At 39.2% G+C, this 21,215-nt stretch overlaps 2 protein-coding genes and 1 pseudogene across 3 annotated transcripts in view; 2 read left to right on the forward strand and 1 right to left on the reverse strand.

Moving 5' to 3' along the window:
• Positions 1-21,215, forward strand: part of FZD6 (frizzled class receptor 6) — a 282,950-nt gene that overhangs the window by 109,554 nt on the left and 152,181 nt on the right. The window lies entirely within an intron of this gene.
• Positions 2,164-21,215, reverse strand: part of SLC25A32 (solute carrier family 25 member 32) — a 45,511-nt gene continuing 26,459 nt past the window's right edge. Inside the window, exons 2-7 of the mRNA XM_081258243.1 lie at positions 11,615-11,765; positions 9,697-9,782; positions 8,022-8,182; positions 7,540-7,653; positions 7,067-7,212; positions 2,164-3,561 (exon numbers count right to left, since the gene is read on the reverse strand). Coding sequence (XP_081114369.1) covers positions 3,426-3,561; positions 7,067-7,212; positions 7,540-7,653; positions 8,022-8,182; positions 9,697-9,782; positions 11,615-11,765 — 794 coding nt within the window. The 3' untranslated portion in view covers positions 2,164-3,425. The remainder of the gene's footprint in view (positions 3,562-7,066; positions 7,213-7,539; positions 7,654-8,021; positions 8,183-9,696; positions 9,783-11,614; positions 11,766-21,215) is intronic.
• LOC308630249 (HMG domain-containing protein 4-like) lies at positions 16,683-18,437 on the forward strand (annotated as a pseudogene). The gene is made up of 2 exons: positions 16,683-16,752; positions 16,864-18,437. The product of its transcript is annotated as an HMG domain-containing protein 4-like (transcript).

Below are 21,215 nucleotides of genomic sequence, written 5' to 3' on the forward strand. Positions count from 1 at the left end.
CTACAACTGAATGAACTGCAACTCCAATTTCTGACACCTGACTTAGAATAAGACCAGCACTACCAGACCAGGATGAGAATATTACTTCAGAAGTAGACAGCTGACCCAAGATGCCAGAGCAGGTCTGTATACTGATTACTCTGACAATTGCACATACTTTTGCTAATGAGCCAAATGTATTTCTTGGGCTCAATCACATGCAAGTTTCAAAAATCAATCCAATTGCTGGGTTTGTGGCCATTTACCAGTACCCCCAGGTTGCCTTGGTGGATTTCTCCTCTCCAGAGCTCTAACTGGATGGTCCTTAGAAATTTTATTTCAAACGAAACTCTAGCACCATGCAAGCTAACATTGCCACCAATATCACTGATACCCTCTTACCTGGCCAATTAATGGTGCATGTTCTGAACCTGGCCATAATAGTCCTTTTTTATTAGATGTTGAATAAACATCTGGGTAGCTCCTAACAGGACCCAATGGATTTACTGAACAAGTTTATGACCTTGGCTCTCCCCAGGTTGGTTAAGAAGATAAAAAGCTGGTTTCCCTTGGGCTCAAGGTCACCTATGGCTACTGTGGAAACAGCCTCTGTCAATCTGTAATGTGAGTACTCTGGTTACTATCAGTTTTCCAAATGGCATGACCATTTAGCCATGATAATTGTTTACTCATCTTATGACCCATGAAGTGTCAGATTTCTGCTCTGAACAATCCTCTTCCTAGTTTAGGGGAAATACTAGGAAAATGGTTTTGTGCAGGAGGATTTTGGCTTAAATCTTTGCTAATGATATTGCTACTACTACCAATTTAGTTTGTGGAACTTATAAGTTGATACTTTCCTGCCTTTCATGCTGTGTCACCTACTCATACTAAGATAATGTCTAAATGACTTGAAACTATAGATCACATCTGTAGTTCTGTATAAAATAATGGACATACCCCACACACGTGAGGAAAATTGGCTTAAGTCTTACTGGACAACTTAGAATTGAATGTCAGTCCTTGCCAAACATCCTGCTAGTACAGCTCCCCTGAAAGGAGAGAATCGGGCCATTAAGACCAGGCATCAAGGGACAGGCAAGCAGCCACCCTGGTTTTGAGGGACCAAATATTTGATCACCTAACACTTTCTACTGAAAGATTATTTCACAATTTCCCCCCATTGATCATTAAAGTTCGTATTTTATGGCAAGACTAGAAAAACTTAAACTTTTCTCTGCCCTTTGGTGACCTCTCTCGCCACTACTATGCATTGTGTATCTGCATTATGCATCGGCCAAACCTTCCCCATTGGCAGAAATACCTGCTCAACCATAAAGAGCAACACTCTCCTAGCATCAAAAAGACAACTCCTTAAAAGACAGTATTCCTTCTTGATCTTGTAAGGGGCCACGATGACGCTTAGCCTTGGATTGTGTAAACTGTCAATAACACGTCATCTAAATGTATAGCCTTCTGTCTCAACAAACTTCTGTAACTAACTGTGCGTTTACTTCACTTCTCAGAGCTTTCTGAGATGCTCTTCCTGGGTTGTAATATCCAAATTTGGCTCGAATAACAGTTTCCATTTCTTAGGTTGACTGATTTTGTCAACATCTCATAGTGGCTTGCTTCCTCACTTATGTCAAAATGTTTCAAATACTACCTCCTCAGAGACCTTTCCTGACCCCAACTGTCCTACCTAGCACAGCAACACTATTCCCAACTCCTTAGTTTTACTTCTAGCATTTAATATTTGAAATTATATTATGCATATTTATGTTTTGTCACTCACACTAAAATGAAAATTCCCTGAGGGCAGGAATGTTTTGTAGCTCATTTACTGCTATATCCTCAATGCTTGGTAACATACATGGCACAGCGCAGGAAGGAGTGCTGTAACTGTTGATCGAGTGGAATGAATTCTCTTCTCAGAACTCGTGCAGGGCTTGTAGAAATCTTCTTGCACGTTCTTAATCTAGAACTGTAGTTATTTAATGCTTATTCATCCCGCAAGCCTGTATGCTCTCAGAGGACAGGAATTATGGCTTATTAATTTAGGGGTACACAGGAGGCATTCAAATAATGGCACTACCTCTAAAACTCCAAATATCAACTGTAACTTGTCTTTCCATACAGGGACTACTATCAGGATTTCATATGAATAATAGTATTATTCAGAAGGAGGAAAATACATCACATTTAATTTATAATGCATTCCTCTGCATGTAACGAGATACAGAAAATACAATTAAGTACTTATCTTTATTTTTAAAACAAAGCCATTTTCAAAATATAAAAAATAGACCTCTTCTCAAAGAACCATTTAAATATGGCTTTGAGAGCCACAGTATTTTATTTATAACAAATAGATGGTACTGCAAAAAGCATTCGTAGATGTTTACGTAAATAAAAATGTTAGTATCATTCTGGCACCCTTTTGGGGCAGGCCTTTATATTTATAGAAAAATTACCGTAACTCAAAAGTAAAATCAATAATGGCCTTTAGTGTAATTTGTATTTAAACCTGAATTTGAGCAACCAATGTAGATTGGTAACTTATTTGGGATCTGGACCCATATATCTGAAATCTGAAGTAGAAAGCTAAAGCTTCTCACTTCCATACAGTTTGTCAACAAACGTACCCCAGCCATTCTAGTATCTATATAAGGTGATCTATTAGCAACACCAGTAAGTGATTTATAGACAAATATGCTAAGTAAGGGCTGACACAGCTGGATCCTAGTTCAGATTTTATAAAAAGACACTAAGCACCTATGCTGAAAAATAATAATATGATCCAAGATTACATTTTAAATTATGAAAGAGCTTCTGGGAAAAAAATTAGTGATGGAATGACAACAGATGTCAGGTACTTCTCAAATTAAGAGAAGTACATAACTACATTCCAAATGAATTAAAACAAAAGCACATTTACAGTGGATTTTTTTCTCCACCAAACTTTCCCGTTTCAAAAATGGTCAGGATTTGGGCAACATCTTTCCCAGCAAACTCTTGAAAAAGCAATGACATCTTTTAAGAAGCCATTTTTTTGCTATTGCACAGAGGTTGATTTTAAAGCCAAACAGACAAATGAGTTCAGAAAAAGGAGCAGTCTTCAAATCCATTCAGCAAGTGCTGCAAATCAGCTTCTACTTAGACAATGAAATGGAGAAAATCTGTGAAACTCTCCATTTGGTGTCAGTTTTACTGTTGTGTTTGCTGGCAACCATTTCAGGTAGAGGAAGCCAAGTCTCATATGTATGGGGAAAGCAAAAGCAGAAAAACAATGTGAAGGCTTAGCAGTTCTGTGACTTCTAATGATTACAGACTGAGTTCAATTATGAGCCATGGTGCTGTGCAGCATTCTTCTGAGTTTCATGTCTCAAATACAAAGGAGCACATGGCTGCCTTGGGCAGATATACTGGAATTATCTTCTTTTAGTTTACTTTTTCTTTTCTCTAAGGCCAAGTAAAAAATGTGAGGTATTTTCATATACCACAAAGGTAATACAGCAGGCTGGAGTCACTCTAATCAAATTGGGGGCAATTCCTTTGTAAAATCCACCGATGCCTTCTTTCCTTTAGAGAGAGAAAAAAAAGTATATATATACATATATACACATATACTTAATTTCCTACAGAGCTAGCCTGAAGATATAATCATAACCATCTTTCAAATGCCTTTAAATGTATGAACATGTAGGAGTATTAGCTGATCTAATGTAGGCATTAAACATCTCATAACTAATAAAAATGCTAGACAACACTAAATATAGCACACAAAAATAAAACTTTTTTAAGGACCATCCAGTTAGAGCTTTAGAGAGGAGAAATCCACCAAGGCAACCTGGGAGTACTGGTAATTGGCCACAAACCCAGCAATAAAACTTTATTTTCTTAATGCCTAGAATTGGAATAAAGCCTTGAAACTTTTCACTTACATTCTCAATATATATATTTACTAAACTGAACTGAATTTGAACGTTTAAATACTCTGTTCTGGCCTTTTAGAATTAAAAAGAAACATGGGGATGTATACCTATAACAATTTAAACATTCCCACACTGAAGACATGCATGTCTTCCATACATGGAAACAAGTGTTTGCAAAAGTTCTGCTACCAGTAGCAGATGTGGGGCCTTTTTTCTTCTTTTTTTAAATTGGAGTATAATTGCTTTACAATGTTGTGTTAGTTTCTGCTATACAATGAAGTGAATCAGCTGTATGCATACATATACCCTTCCTTCTAGGACCTCCCGCCCCATCCCACCCATCTACGTCATCACAGAGCAAGGAGCTGAGCTCCGTGAGCTATACAGCAGGTTCTTTTAAGGATGGTCCTTAGAAATTTTATTTCAAATAAAACTCTAGCACCATGCAAGCTAACATTGCCACCAATATCACTGATACCCTCTTACCTGGCCAATTAATGGCGCATGTTTATCTTCTCAAAGAACCAACTTTCAGTTTTATTGATCTTTGCTATTGTTTGCTACATTCCTATTTCATTTGTTTCTGCTCTGATCTTTATGATTTCTTTCCTTCTACTAACTGGGTTTTCTTTGTTCTTCTTTTTCTAGTTGCTTTGGGCATAAGATTAGATTGAGATTTTTCTTGTTTCTTGAGGTGAGACTGAATTGCTATAAACTTCCCTCTTAGAACTGCTTTTGCTGTGTCCCACAGGTTTTGGGTCGTCGTGTTTTCATTGTCATTTGTTTCTAGGTATTTTTAAATTTCCTCTTTGATTTCTTCAGTGATCTCTTGGTTATTTAGCAGTGCACTCTTTAGCCTCCATGTGTTTGTGTTTTTTACAGTTCTTTTCCTATAATTGATTTCTAATCTCATAGCGTTGTGGTTGGAAAAGATGCTTGATACAACTTCAATTTTCTTATGTTTTCCGAGGCTTGATTTGTGACACGAGATGTGATCTATCCTGGAGAGTGTTCCATGTGCACTTGAGAAGAAAGTGTATTCGTCCGTTTTCAGATGGAATGTCCTATAAATATCAATTAAGTCTATCTGGTCTATCCTGTCATTTAAAGCTTGTGTTTTCTTATTTATTTTCAGTCTGGATGATCTGTCCATTAGTGTAAATGGGGTGTTAAAGTCCCCCACTATTACTGTGTTACTGTCGATTTCTCATTTTATGGCTGTTAGTATTTGCCTTATGTACTGAGGTGCTCCTATGTTGGGTGCATATATATTTATAATTGTTATATCTTCTTCTTGGATTAATCCCTTGATCATTATATAGTGCCCTTCCTTATCTCTTATAAGAGTCTTTATTTTAAAGTCTATTTCATCTGAAATTAGTATTACTACTCCATGATTTTCATTTGCATGGAATATTTTTTCCATCCCCTTCCTTTCAGTCTGTATGTGTCCCTAGGTCTGAAGTGGGTCTCTTGTAAACAGCATATATATGGGTCTTGTTTTTGTATCCATTCAGCCAGTTTGTGTCTTTTGGTTGGAGCATTTAATCCATTTACATTCAAGGTGATTATCGATATATATGTTCCTATTACCATTTTCTTAATTGATTTGGGTTTGTTTTTGTGGGTCTGCTGCTTCTTTTGTGTTTCCTGCCTAGAGAAGTTCCTTTAGCATTTGTTGTAAAGCTGGTTTGGTGGTGGTGAATTCTCTTAGCTTTTGCTTGTCTGTAAAGCTTTTCATTTCTCCATCGAAGCTGAATGAGATCCTTGCTGGGTTGTAGGTTTTTCCCTTTCATCACTTTAAATATATCCTGCCACTCTCTTCTGGCCTGCAGAGCTTCTGCTGAAAAATCAGCTGATAACCTTACAGGGATTCCCTTCTACGTTATGTGTTGCTTTTCCTCTGCTGCTTTTAATATTTTTTCTTTGAATTTAATTTCTGTTAGTTTGATTACTATGTGTCTTGGTATGTTTCTCCTTGGGTTATCCTGCCTGGGACTCTCTGTACTTCCTGGACTTGGGTGGCTATTTCCTTTCCCACGTTAGGGAAGTTTTCTACTATAATCTCTTCAAATATTTTCTCGGGTCCTTTCTCTCTCTCTTCTCCTTCTGGGACCTCTATAATGCGAATGTTGGTGCATTTAATGTTGTCCCAGAGGTCTCTTAGGTTGACTTCATTTCTTTTCATTCTTTTTTCTTTATTCTGCTCCTTTGCAGTTATTTCCACCATTCTACTTTCCAGCTCACTTATTTGCTCTTCTGTCTCAGTTGTTCTGCTATTGATTCCTTCTAGTGTATTTTTCATTTCAGTTATTGTGTTGTTCATCACTGTTTGCTTGTTCTTTAGTTCTTCTAGGTTTTTGTTAAACATTTCTTGTATTTTCTCCATTCTATTTCAGAGATTTTGGATATCTTTACTATCATTACTCTGAATTCTTTTTCAGGTAGGTTGCCTTTTTCCTCTTCATTTATTTGGTCTTGTAGGTTTTTTACTTTGCTCCCTCGTTCGTAACATTTTTCTGTTGTCTCGCTTTTTCTGATGGGTGGGGCTGTGTTCCTGCCTTACTGGTTGTTTGGCCTGAGGTGTCTAGCACTGGAGTTTGCAGGCAGTTAGGTAGAGCTGGGTCTTGAGGACCTCCGGGAGACCTCACCCTGATTAATATTCCCTGGGGTCCGGTTGCTCGGGGGCTCCTCTCATCCCCTTAGGTGTCTGTGGTCCCCCAACAGTGCCTGGTAGGGGTCCTAGTTGTGAGGAGTCACGAACTCCACGTCCTCCTGGTCTGCCATCTTGACTCCTCCCCACCTTGGGGCCTTCTTAATTCTATTAACTAGGTTTTTTTATGACTTCCTCTGTTCAATGCCATTCAAATATTTTATAACACCTAAATTTTAATTAATTTGTCAAGGTACTTTCACACATCTCATTTGATTTTTATAAAAAACTGTCAACCTAGATATTCAAATTTTATAAATGAAGAAGTTGAAGCTTATGGTTTTCTATGGAGTAAATGGGATATGGGGAGGAAGGGTCCATCAGCCATGTTTTCACCACAGACACTGGTCTTTGCTATAAAACTAATGATGTCAACTGGACAGTTTAAGATTTACAAGGTACCTCCTAAGAGCCATTTTGATATACCACATACTCTTACCTCCATGTCTTTGTGATTACATCCAATACACCATTGTAAAATATGTGTTGATCCTGCAGACGAGCTCTTACAACTTGGTATGGGTATGTTGCTGCCACAGCAAATATTTTGGATAATGCTGCAACTGATATATATTCTACTGTGCTCTAAAATGACAACAGAAAACATTTGTTTTTCTTTAGGTAGGGTTTCTTTAAAAATATAGAAGTAAAATTTACATAGGGGAACCAACAGTGAAGTGGATCCACAAGTGAAAATACTGTTTCCCCTCTTGAAACAAGGTCTGTGCAATGGGGTCCTATTTTCTACAGTTGTGTGCCATTATTCTGTAAAGCATTTAACTATAAATTAAATTAGTGGCAGAATCGGTACTTATCATCATAGCAATACTACCAAAGTAAATGTGACAAAATTTCCATCTATTAAATGCCCATAAAAATAAATACCAGTGTTTCTTTCAAGTATCACCTTACCAACTGTGCTTCTGGTAATCTATTGGTATGTTGGTTGTATTTCAATTTCAACAATTCATATGCCATAAACTGAAGGGCACCATGTGATGTTCCAAACAGCCCAGGAATAAACCCCTAGAAAGGAACAAGTGAAGGAAAAAAAAAGCTAAACTAAGCGAGTTTCCAAGGGACCACAGCTTCCGGGGAGGGGAGTAAGGAATGAGTGACCTCAATGTGTGACTTAGAGAAATGGTTACTCAACAAAGTTTTATTTTAGACAGTCCTTCTCACACCCACCAGTGTCACGATGATACTTCTTATGGTAATGAGGATAAACAGTTTAAAGTACAATCTCAATACAGATTCCGGTTGTCATTAAATTGTTCCTTGCCTAAGTCTGGTTTCTTTTCAGGACTGAGTACAGGTCATTCCGAACTCAGACAATAGAGCCAAGGGAAACTACAATTGTCAGCTATTAAAATATATTAATAATAATTCATTACCTTATACAATCCACGCACACCTTCATACTTATATATTTTCAAAAGTGTATCAAACATTCCTTTATATTGCCGCTGTGAAGCATTAACAACACCATCGTACTGTAACATAAGGCGAGTTTTTGTTACCCATAATGGGTTGGTAATGCAGAGGGTCATGGCTCCTGAAATCAGATTTAAATAATATTACTCAGCATACAGGAACTTTCTTACTTCTGACAAGCTGAATTAAGAACAGTCCATTTATATAAAGAATGGGGCTGTACCTGCAACAGCAAGGTGTGGTCCCTGAGGCACAGACCTAGGGTTAATGGGTAGACATAGTTTTTGGTGGTCTTAAAAAGTTCCCCATGTGGTTAGTGAGAAATAAATTTAAAAGGTGATAAAAATGTGAAACACTTTCCCTTTGTGGTGTGAGGGTAGCAAAGATGTCCTGGCTCCTAACCAAAGTGGCCTAGTGTGGAGAACAGACCAAGGTCCTGGGAAGCAGATGCTGATAAGGAGATACATATACTTAGGAGGAGGACACAGTATAACCCAGAGGGGCTGAAGATTAGGGGAAAAGGACCAGCAATCCAGCACCTCACTCATCTGTGCATGTGCACACATATCTGCCCCAACTTTATCACACTCTTCCTCAAACCCATTCAAAGTAGCCACAACACCTCAAAAATTAAATAACTATGTAATATCAAAAGAAATATTTACATTCCTTACAGAGAGTGATGATTTTGTTAAAAAAAAATTCAAATGGTTAAGTTTCTCATTTGCCAAGTTTCCTAAGTAGTCCTTTATTCAACAAGTATTTATGGAGTCCTATTGTGAGTCAGGTCTCTGCTAGCAGCTAGGTATTCAAAATAAGCAAGATAATTCTTGCCTTAAAAACAATCAGTAAACATTAAGAAACCAAGGTGGGGAATTCCCTGGCAGTCCAGTGGATTCGGCACTTTCTCTGCCAAGGACCTGGGTTCAATCCCTGGTTGGGAAACTAAGATCCCACAAGCCGTGCAGCACAGCCAAAACGTAAAAAAAAAAAAAAAAAAAAAACACCGAGGTAACAAGGTATCAAAGTAGGAGTTAAAAGACTTATGAGTCGGGCTTCCCTGGTGGCACAGTGGTTGGGAGTCCGCCTGCCGATGCAGGGGATACAGGTTCATGCCCTGGTCTGGGAGGATCCCACATGCTGCGGAGAGGCTGGGCCCGTGAGCCATGGCCGCTGGGCCTGTGCGTCTGGAGCCTGTGCTCCGCAATGGGGGAGGCCACAGCAGTGAGAGGCCCGCGTACAGCAAAAAAAAAAAAAAAAAAAGACTTATGAGTCCTACTTTGTTTTTCCTTCTGAATATTATACATACATGAGGCAATTAAACAAGACTATTAAATTGTTTAATCTGAAAACTGAAATCGTATTTTAATGGAAGAAACACTATACCAAATCATCTTAAATCATTGAAGAGTCATAACCTTTCTAAATATTATACCCTTTGTGACAAGTAAAATTCTTGAAATCCAGAGTAATCCATCACAATACTTGCCTTCTAAGAAATTTCATGTGATAACTGACTAGTATAGTTAGATGAGCATATTTAAACTCAGGTGTTCATAGGAAAAAAGGCAAATAAAGAACAAAAGTGAAAATCAAGTTGGAAGTTGATGTTTTATATTTCACACACTACCTTACCAGCTTCAGCAGCTGAGATGAGATATTCTGTTGCCTCTAACCTTTCTGCTCTTCCTTCTGTCTTATATGATTTGATGGCATTGTAACTAAAAGAATTAAACATGAACAGTTGTATAAATATTTGAATGAGTGACATAAAGCAGTAAATTCTATTTTAAAGTGTGGGTTACTTAAAAGTACCTCAAAAGTAGAAGTCAATGCATAATCCAACTACAAAACAAGACCTTTTTCAAATAATGGATTTACTGGAAATGGTTTACTGTAAGACTATACCATCTCTCCCCCCAAATATGTAGTAGGCTGGCAATACATATATAAAATATTTTTTATCACATGTTCAACCATTAATAAAAACAGCAAACAGGAAAACTGGAAGGGGGAGGGTGTACTGGTGCAGCAATTGGGCAGACAAAAAAAGGGCAGCTAACTATTACGTTCAGATACTGTGGTTGGCAATTCTGATGAATAAAACACTCCACGGATCCCATCTAACAGATTAACAAGGACCACAGTGGCACACAAGAAATCCTAACAAAAGATAACACAAACAGTATCATGAGAGATTCAGGAACTATTACTGAGATCAGAGAAGGCTTTGTGTAGGAGGCAACACTGAGCCAGGTATGGAGAGACAGGTGCAGTTTCAATAGGAAAACACAAGCATGAGCAAAAGTTATAGGGGTGGATGGGAAGGCAGGGCAAACTGAGCTACACTTGAGTGGCACACTGACACTTACGCTTTACTTGGCAGAAAACAGCCACAAAATGCTTCTGAGTAAGGGAGTTAAATCACGTTTTTTGTCAAACTCCAATTTCCACTTTCCTCCAGGAAGACTTCAACTAAATCTTTCCAAACTTGACCAATCCATTCTATCATAAAACAAGTATACTGCTTTATGATAATTTCAACACATAAACCTTACATGGCTTGCCCTTAGAAACTCTCTTTAAAGAACCCACACAGCTCTGAAATTATTAACATAATAAATTTTATACATATGGTTTCACCCATCTAGGAATGTCTTACAACTGAAATAGGAAAAATGTTTAAACAATATTAAGGCTGATTTTTATTTTGATTTCACTTAGGAAATATTTTAAGGTTGGTTTGTATACTGCCATAAGATTATGAGAGATCAAGTAAAATGTAAGGCACAAAAGAGAAGAAGGCAAATATACCAGGTATTGATGTTTTCCTAAAAATGCCATGTATTAAAACAAAAGCCTCCCCATTCATGGATTCAGTTTCAGGTATCAGAAGCAAGCTCAGAGCAGTACACACTCCTCCACTGCGGTGTGATAATACTTTGTTTCCATGCCCTTGTACACTCAACAACTTGAATATGGCTGCCACAGGTGTTTTCTGTGGCTTCTTCAGTAAGCATCCAATAGCAGTTATTACAAACGGTGATGATACCTGACAGTGAAGGAGTGAGGAAATGAATGAGCTACAAAGATGAAGGAGCAGGTCAAATAGGAGGTAAGAAAGAACATGCCTCAGACTCTTTCAGTCATGCACTGGCTTTGGCTTTCTGTTCCCATAGGGCCATCCTGTGATACATGGTCTTATGAGGACTCCAAGATCTGTCCTCTTCTGCTTTTCCAACTTCATTATGAATCAATGTATTTTGGGAAGCCACCTTCCTGAATCCATCTCACAGAAATGGCTTCTGGAAGAATGTTTCTCCATCTCATCCTTTTACCTTCTTCTTATTAATAACTTTTTTCCAGACTAAATGCCTCTGATAATAGCTTACAGAGAATGAGACCAATATGCCATTTTGCTCTTTCTAGCCCTTCCAATTCAGAGAAACTGATTAAATGACTCACCTTGCTTCACCAACTGATTTTTAAAAAAATCATTAAAAACATAAATTCCTTTTTATTTACTACTGTAAAATCTCCCAGAGCTACTCACAAGAAAAAGTAGAGTCCCCAGGATAAGCCTGCACCCCACACATTTGGGGTTACTCCTTGGTAAAGTCCCCGTAGTCCATCAAGTTTCCAAATGGTGGTCAAGCAATGCAAAACGCCTTTATATTTCGGTCTCAGTTCCAATCCATCACTCACTGCAGTAAAAGATACACAGAGTTAGGTGGGAGCAAAGTTCTATCTCTGAATTATATATAAACATATAGATATCACGCAATCAATCACAGAAAGGAGGTAAATTCAAAAGAAAAAATTTTTTGGTAGATAAAATTATTTTCCAGGATTTGATATTTTTAAATTAATAAATTCATATATTTATCTAAGTTTTAAGTGTGTAGTATACCCTCAATAAAAACTTGGATAAAGATGTGAGGAGTGATAAAGCAAATGTAGAGAATGGGATAAACTTTCCTGGAAATTCTCTTGCCACAGTCCCCACCAACACACACACACACACACACACACACACACACACACACACACACACACAAAAATCAGAATAGAAAGTAGAAAATCCCATCCATTGTTTTCTTACTCTCAAAAGTTCTAAATTAATAAAACATGATAGGGTAAAACATAAACTGATGCTACACACACTCTGTGTTGCTTAAATAAGGAGAATTCAAATCTGTTTTGGAAGTTTAAAAGATAATGCTTATTTTAAATAACTTCTATTTCATGAAAGACTCCACAAACCAATAAGAGATTGAAAAAATTTTGTAGTATAGGGTTAATATATCTAATTTACAAAAAGGATTCACAAATCAATAAGAAAATGACAAACAGCCTCTAAAAAACTTATGGGCAAATTACATGAACTATCAATTCACAGAAAATTACTATGTGTAATTACACACAGTAATTTTCTGTGGATGGAACAGAAATGGAACAGAATGAAGAGCCCAGAAATAAACCCACCCACTTATGGTCAATTAATCTATGACAAAGGAGGTAAGAATATACAGTGGAGAAAAGACAGTCCCTTCAGTAAGTGTGCTGGGAAAACCAGACAGCTACATGTAAAAGAATGAAATTAGAACATTCTCTAACACCATATACAAAACTAAACTCAAAACGGATTAAAGAACTAAATGTAATACCAGATACCATAAAACTCCTAAAGGAAAACATAGGCAGAACACTCTTTGACATAAACTGTAGCAACATTTTTTGAATGTCTCCTAAAACAAAGGAAATAAAAGCAAAAACAAACAAATGGAACCTAATTAACCTTAAAAGCTTTTGCACAGCAAAGGAAACCATCGAAGAAACGAAAAGACAACCTACCAAATGCGAGAAAATATTTGCAAATGATATGACCGATAAGCGGTTAATATCCAACATGTATAAACAGCTCCTATAACTCAACATCAAAAAAACAAACAACCCATGGCACGGAGGCTGGGTGCTGAAACACAGGCTGCAGTGAACAAACTTGGGGAGAGGACTGGGGTTGGCTGTGCAGAGACTGCCCAAAGGGACTGAAGTGTGGTCTGGGCCGCAACAGGGTGTGTGTAGGGTGCAGCCCAGATCTGCCATAAAAGCCCCATTGTTAATACACACACAAACACACACACACACACAAAGTGAGGGGTGGGGCCCCGCCGTAGCAGCCTCATTCTCAGTGTGCTCACAGCATGTGCAGCTCCGCTTCTAGGAGCTCTGGGAGTGTGCAAGTGCCCACACGCAGAGATGAGGCTAAAATCTGAGCAGATCCCCAGTGCTAGAGACTTCAGAAGCGGGGCTGAAATCTGAGCCATGTCCCAGCAGCTGTGTGGATTTATGCCACTGGGGCTCTGAAAGTGTAGTGCCTGTGGGACATTGGAGCATATTACTGACACTGGAGCAGGTCTGGTGTTAGCACTAGTGGGCTTTGTGGGCACCTGCATGCGGAGGTGGGGCTGGGGTCTGGGCTGATTCCATAGCTCCCATGGGTGGATCCCCATGCTGGACTTCAGTGGCTCTGTGCTGGCGGCTTTGTGAGCACAGCACCTGAGGGACATCCTGGCCAACTGCCTTCATTCCCAAGGCTGAGGGCAGTGCCAACAACACTGTACTTCGTGAGCTCACACAGGTGACACTACAGAGTGCATTTCCTGGTGGACAACTCCTGAGGAGGAATACTCAGCGGCTCCTATCCCAGCAGGAGCAATCCAGTCCCACCTACCTCACACTGTAGCTTAGAATTGAATATAGGGGCTTCTACTCCAACAACTGGGGAGCAGACCCTGCCCCTGGCAGGGCTGTGACAGCCACAGAGCAAACATGAGGTCCCGTTCACGATCCAGTGCAGGCTCTGGTTACCACAACAACAATCACACCCCTTCTCAAGGGGATAACAGCCAGCACACACTGAGAAAAAGCAGCAGCAGACATCCATACTAAAAACAGCCCTTGTACAGAAATATTAGACTCACGCAGGCTACACAGGGATGCTCCCACATAAAAAGCCTTTCAAGACCACAGTAGATAACTGTTTTTCCTAAACTCATAGTCAGAGAAATATAAATAAAATGAAGAAACAGAGAAACCACTTGCAACTAAAAGATCAAGAGACTTCCCCTGAAAGAACAAACAATGAAATAGCCCTTGCCAGTCTACTAGACCCTGAGTTCAAAAAGGAGGTAATAAAAATACTGAAGGAATTAAGAAAGGATACCAACAGAAATGCAGATTACTGTAAAATGACATAGAAACTATAAAGAGGAGCCAATTAAAATTAGAAAACTCATTTGCCAAGAAGAAAGCTGAACTAAAGGCAATAAATAGCAAACTGAATAATGCAAAAAACAAATAAGTGATCTGGAAGACAGAATAATGAAAATCACCCAATCAGAACAAAAGACAGAAAGACACATGAAAACAATATATGAGACCTATGGGATAACTTAAAGCATGGCAATCTATGCATAATAGGGATCCCAGAAAGAAGAAAGAAAAGGTGATCAAAAATGTATTTGAAGAAATTATGGCTGAAAACTTCCCAAACCTAAAGAAGGAAACAGATATCCAGGTACAGGAAGCACAGATGGTCCCAAACAAGATGAACCCAAACAGACCTACACCAAGACATATTATAATTAAAACAGCAAAAGTTAAAGATAAGAGAGAATTCTAAAGGTAGAAAGAGGAAAAAAAGTTGATTACAAGGGAACTCCTGTAAGGCTATCAGCTGATTTTTCTACAGAAATGCTGCAGGCCAGAAGGGAATGGCAAGATATATTCAAAGTCTTGAAAGGGAAAAACATGCAATCTAGGATACTCTACCCAGTGGGATTATTGTTTAAAATAGAAGGAGAGATAAACAATTTCCCAGACAAGCAAAAACTAAAAGAATACAGCAATACAAAACCTATGCTAAAAGAAATATTGAAAGGTCTTCTCTAAATAGAAAAAAAGCAAGAATCTATAGGAAAGAGAATCACAATTGGAAAGTAAATCATTTAAATAAGATAAATGTTTTTTGTGAAAGCAATTATAACTATAAACAGATAAACATGAAGATGTAAAAGAGGCCATCAAAATAATAAAATGTGGGGAAGGGGAGTAAGAAAACATAGATTTCTTTTTTTTTTAAGAATGTGTTTGAACTTATATGACTATGAGTCTAAAGCAGGTATATAGTAATGGGTTAATGTACTTGAAAACCAGGGTAACCACAAATCAAAAACACAACAGATTCACAAAAACCAAAAAGAACTCGTGCATAATTTTAAAAAACCCATCAAACCAAAAAAGTAGAAAGAAAAAGAAAACAGAGAAGAAATACAAAATCAACTGGAAAACAAGGTTTAAAATTGGAATAAACCCCTATCAATATTTACCTTAAATGTCCATGAACTAAAATTAAATGCTCAAATCAAAAGACAGAGTGGCAGATTGGATTAAAAAAACAAGAACCTCCAATATACTGCCCACTTTAGAGCGAAGGACACACATAGATTGAAAGTGAGGGGATAGGGACTTCCCTGGTGAGGCAGTGGTTAAGAATCTGCCTGTCAATGCAGGGGACATGGGTTCAATCCCTAGTCTGGGAAGATCCCGCATGTCGCGGAGCAACTAAGCCCGTGAACCACAACTACTGAGCCCATGCACCACAACTACTGAAGCCCGCGCGCCTAGAGCCCATGCTCCGCAACAAGAGAAGCCACTGTAATGAGAAGCCCACGCACCACAACAAAGAGTAGCCTCCACCTGCCACAATTAGAGAAAGCCTGCATGCAGCAACAAAGACCCGACACAGCCAAAAAAAAAAAAAAAAAAAGAAGAAGAAAAAAAGGGGATAGAAAAAGATATTCATGCAAATGGAAATGACAAGAACGGGGTAGGAATACTCATATCAGACAAAATAGACTTTAAGACAAAGGCCACAAAGAAAGATAAAGAAGAACAGTATATAATGATAAAAGCATCAATACAAGAAGAGGATATTACACTCAATATATATGCAACCAATATGATCACCTAAATACATAAAACAAATACTAACAAAGAGAGAAATTGCTGGGAATACAATAACAGTAGGAAACTTTAACACGCCACTGACGTCAATGGACAGATGTTCCAAATAGAAAATCAACAAGGCAACAGAGATACTAAATGATACAATAGAACAGGTAGACTTAATTGGTATTTTCAGGACATTATATGCAAAAAAAAAAACCAACCCAGAATACACATTCTTTTCAAGCATGTGTATTTCAGAATACACATGGAACATTCCTTAGGATACACCACATACGAGGACACAACACAAGCCTCAACAAACTTAAGAGGATAGAAATTATTTCAAGGTCTACGCTCTGGGCTCGACTGAGGCTCCCTGGCCGCTTGCGCTTTTCGCTCCTTCTCCAAGATGGCGGCAGTCAGCGCACTGAGGCAGGATCCGGGCGAGCCTAGTGAAGATTGCTTTTCACAGCTTTGAGGACATAGGGCTAGCTGCTGGCCGAAGCCAACGAGAAAAGAAACGTTCTTACAAAGATTTTTTAAGGGAAGAGGAAGAAATCACTGCTCAGGTCAGGAATTCTTCCAAGAAGAGGTTAAAGGACAGTGAACTTTACTTCTTGGGGATGGACAACACAAGCAGAGGAAGCACTCCTCTGATGATTACTACTATGGAGGGCAGTGATTCTTGTTCTGAGTGCCGATAAACCAGGGTGAAGGAGGAGAGAGGTGGAGAGCTGGTATTTTGGAGGATTCAGCGTAGAAGAACAGTCTTCATTTGTGATACACTAGATATTTTGTCTTTGGAATTGTCACAGAAGAAAAAGAAAAAGTCCAGCCCGCGATCTGCTGATACAACTATGGACCTGTTGAAAGGGATCACTTCCCCTCTGGCAAAAGGCACCAAGCCCCCCAAAAAGACAAGAGAAAAGTCCTCCAGTTCTTCAAGCCATTCAGAGAGTAAAAAGGAACACCACAGGAAGAAAGTCAGCGGAAGCAGTGGGGAGCTGCCCCTGGAGGACGGTGGTTCCCACAAATCCAAAAAAATGAAACTGCTGTATGTGAACACTGAGACACAGACCCTTTGGGAATCCGATGGGTTAAAGATGAAACTTATTCTCTCACCAAAGGAGAAGGGAAGCAGCTCAGTTGATGAGGAGTCTTTTCAGTACCCCTCTCAACAAGCGACTGTGAAAAAATCCTCTAAGAAGTCAGCTTGAGATGAGCAAGGTGCTTTACTCCTAGGACACGAGTTACGGAGCTTTCTGAAAACAGCCTGGAGGAAGCACAAGTCATTCTCAGATTCACGTTCGTCTCCTGGCCCTGAAGGCTATGGGTCTGATGCCTCCCAGTTCCCAGAATCCCACAGTGCTAACCTTGATCTTTCAGGGCTTGAACCTATTCTAGTAGAATCAGGCTCCTCCTCTGGCGGGGAGCTGGAGGCTGGGGAATTAGTGATTGATGATTCTTACCGGGAAATCAAGAAGAAAAAGAAATCAAAGAGGAGCAAAAAGGACAAGGAGAAGCATAAAGAGAAGCGACACTCCAAGTCCAAGAGAAGGTTGGGACTTCCTGCTGCAGCAGTGGGAGAGGTCCCAGCGCTGCCTGGCCCTCTGCCCAGCATCCCGTACACTGGAGCAGCCGCACCTCCCCCACCATTTCCTGGCCTCCACACAGAAGGCACAGTGAGAACAAAAAGAGAGGAGAAGGACAAAGAGAGAGACAGAGGAGAAAAGCCAAAAAAGAACATGTGAGCCTACCAGGTGTTCTTTAAGGAGTATCGTGTAACCATTGTGGCTGACCATCCAGGCATAGATTTTGGGGAACTGAGTAAAAAACTGGCTGAGGTGTGGAAGCAATTGCCAGAGAAGGACAAACTGATTTGGAAGCAAAAACCTCAGCATCTGCAACACAAACAGAACAAAGCAGAAGCTACAACTGTGAGAAGAAAAGCATCCAGCTCAGAAGGTTCCATGAAAGTGAAAGCTTCCTCTGCAGGAGTACTGTCGCCCCCGAAGAAATCCCCACCCACCAACATGCTATTATTACCCGCCTCGCCAGACAAAGCCCCCGAGACAGAGCCTGTCGACGTGGCCGCTCATCTCCAGCTGTTGGGAGAGTCCCTGAGCCTCACTGGACACCACCTGCAGGAAACCGAGGGCATGGTGGCTGTGTCTGGCAGTTTGTTAGTGCTTCTGGATTTCATCATCTGTGTGCTTGGCCCCTTGGCGTGTGTGACCACACAACTACCTGAGTTGAATGGCTGTCCCAGACAGGTCTTGTCAAACACACTAGACCACATTGCTTACATCATGCCTGGACCATGATAGCAAAGACTCCTGGGACAGAAACCTTATCTTGCCTGTTGCTGGCTTGTGTATATGTGACTGTTACAGATCCCTTCACTGGCCTCTGGGTGTAGGTTTTAAATTTTTATATATATGCATAATGTGTATATATATGTATATATAATGTATAATATATACATAGGACTGTAACTACTTTGCTTTTAATAATTTTATGAAATGGCAAAGGTTTAGCCAAGAGGAAACCTTGGCATGAATATGGGCTTGGGATTATTTATTTTCCTATGGTGGATAAATCTGCCTTAGAAATCAATGTAACTTGGGGGCTGGGGGCTTGTTCTGGATGTCAAGTGCATCGCTTTAAGGTCAGCCAAAATGTGATTTTTTTCCAAACTCAATTGTACCTCCAGACCCATCACTGACCATTTGCCTTGCCTGTCTTATAGTCTGAAATGCAATGGGAAAGATTATGGGAAGACGTCAATTAACTAAAAGTACAAAGCTTTTCAACTTGAAGTGACCTAGGTGGGAGGTGATAACATCGTTCCCATCTGAAAGTTGTTGCGATGGCTTAACTGAACTTAGTAGGGGGGTTCATTCCAATTCCTGCTCTACCAGTGTCCATGTCTCAAAACTTATTGTAATCATTGGTACCACTGGCAGCCTCAGTCGGAGCCAAGGAGATTTGTGAGCCCTGGAGAGGGTAAGGCCGTCAGTGCCACCAGCTGAATGGACTATATTGTGAGCTGACCCACAGCATTTGGTCTGCAGAGCTAAGAGCTGGTATCTTCCATTGGCAGCGTCAGCTTAGCTCACAGTTCTGCTGCTTAGTTGCTTGGTGGGTGTGGAAGGTGAGCTTTGCCCAGCCTGATTCCTGGGTTCATCTCATTGGCTCCCCTGTTGGGCAGATACACAGTGTTCTGCATTCCACACTTAAGCAAATTGCGAAAAAAATACTCTATTCTCATGTAGGTTTGTTTATGTGCGTGTGTGGATGTGTTTTAATTATGTGTATTTAACTCTTTAAACTCTCTTAGATTTTAATTTATCCTGTAAATTTCTGTATATATAAGTTAAAAACAAGAGCCTCCACCAGCAACAGCATGTGGAAGATACAGATTTGTCATTTCTTCCTCCCCTCCTTCCTCTGGTCTCCTCTGCAAACTCCAAATCATCTACTTTCAGGTACTGTGCCTCGAAAAGGAATCATATAGGGATTCTAGTTCTTTACAACTGAACAATGTCAAGAAACTAAATAAAAAGGAATGTTACCATTCCCAGCTGCCCTTATGTCCAAAGAACCAGATTTTTGCTTCCCAGCTCCAAAGAAAACAGTTGAGGGCTTCAGGGTTGTTTTTAAATTTGGTTTGAGAGTCCACGTCAAAACCAGGCTCTGAGGTGACTGCTTTCTTCCCTTGGCCTGGATGGAGCACCACAGTATCAAAGTAGATCTTTGAGGAAAGTGCCGCCAGCCTGCATCCTATTTAATTCCTTCCTTTCTTCCCACCAGTGTGGTCACAGGGCTGTTTTTCTTAAAGGTATTCTGGCTGCTGAATGCCATTCTCACCTCAGAGCAGTTTTGAGATTTAACTGGGGAAACAGAAGGAAACAGGAATGTCTGGGAACCAAAATCACGAAGAGCAGAAATCCTGGTTTGAGTTTGTGTGTTAGCACCTGTCCCACGCCTCGTCTGTACCCATGTCAGTTTCCTGTTTGACACAGAGTATCAAGGAAGGGCCTCAGAGACATGGATTAGTACAGAAAGAAGTCAATCCTACCATTGTCATTTGTACACATTAATAAAGTCCTGATGAGGACCTGATTTTTGTTTTCCTTTAAAATCCAACCCTATTGTATTTGTATTTAAAATTTGTACACATTTGTATAATAATCTGTTCCTTGTGGTATTTGGTACTGTTAGAGGAAAACCTTTGGATTCAAACCTTCTTGCAGTTTTTATATCATTGTTTTATTTTGTCTTTTAAATAAATTCTAGCAGTTTGATCCAAATCCCATTAGAGTTGTATAAAGAAATAAAATTTTGTACTTACATTATTAAAAATCACATTTTTAATATTTGTAAAGAAAAAAATTATTTCCAGCATCTTTTCTGACCACTATGGTATGAAATTAGAAATCAACCACAGAAAGAGTAATGAGAAAAAAAAAAAAAGAAAAACCCCCCACAATTATATAAAGATTAAATAACATGCTACTAAAAACCCAATGGGTCAACGATGAAATCAAAGAGGAAATTAAAAAATACCTTGAGAAAAATGACAATGAAAACACAACCATACAAAATCTATGGGATGAAGGAAAAGCAGTCCTAAGAGAGAAGCTCATAGCAATAGACGTGGTCCTCAAAAAGCAAGAAAAATCTCAAATAACCTAACCTACCACCTAAAAGAAAAAAGGACAAACAAAACCTAAAGCTGGCAAAAGGAAGGAAATAATAAAGATAAGAGAGGAAATAAATTCAGAGGTTAAAAAAACAATAGAAATAGTCAATAAAACCAAGAGCTGCTTTTTTGAAAGGATAAACAAAATTGACAAACTTCTGGCCAGGCTCACCAAGAAGAAAAGAGAGAGGACACAAATAACCAAATTAAGAAATGAAAGGAGAAATAACCGACATTACAGAAATATGAAAAGACCGTAAGACAATACTATGAACAATTATATGCCAACAAACTGGACAACCTAGAACAAATGGACAAGTTTCTAGAAACATACAGCTCACCAAAAACTGAATCAAGAAGAAATAAATACTCTGAACAGAATGATCACTAAAAGTGAAATAGAAACTATATAGGAAAACAAAAACAACCCCCCCCC

Source organism: Mesoplodon bidens (genome assembly GCF_964165515.1).
Source record: "Mesoplodon bidens genome assembly, chromosome: 16".
Taxonomy (NCBI): domain Eukaryota; kingdom Metazoa; phylum Chordata; class Mammalia; order Artiodactyla; family Ziphiidae; genus Mesoplodon; species Mesoplodon bidens.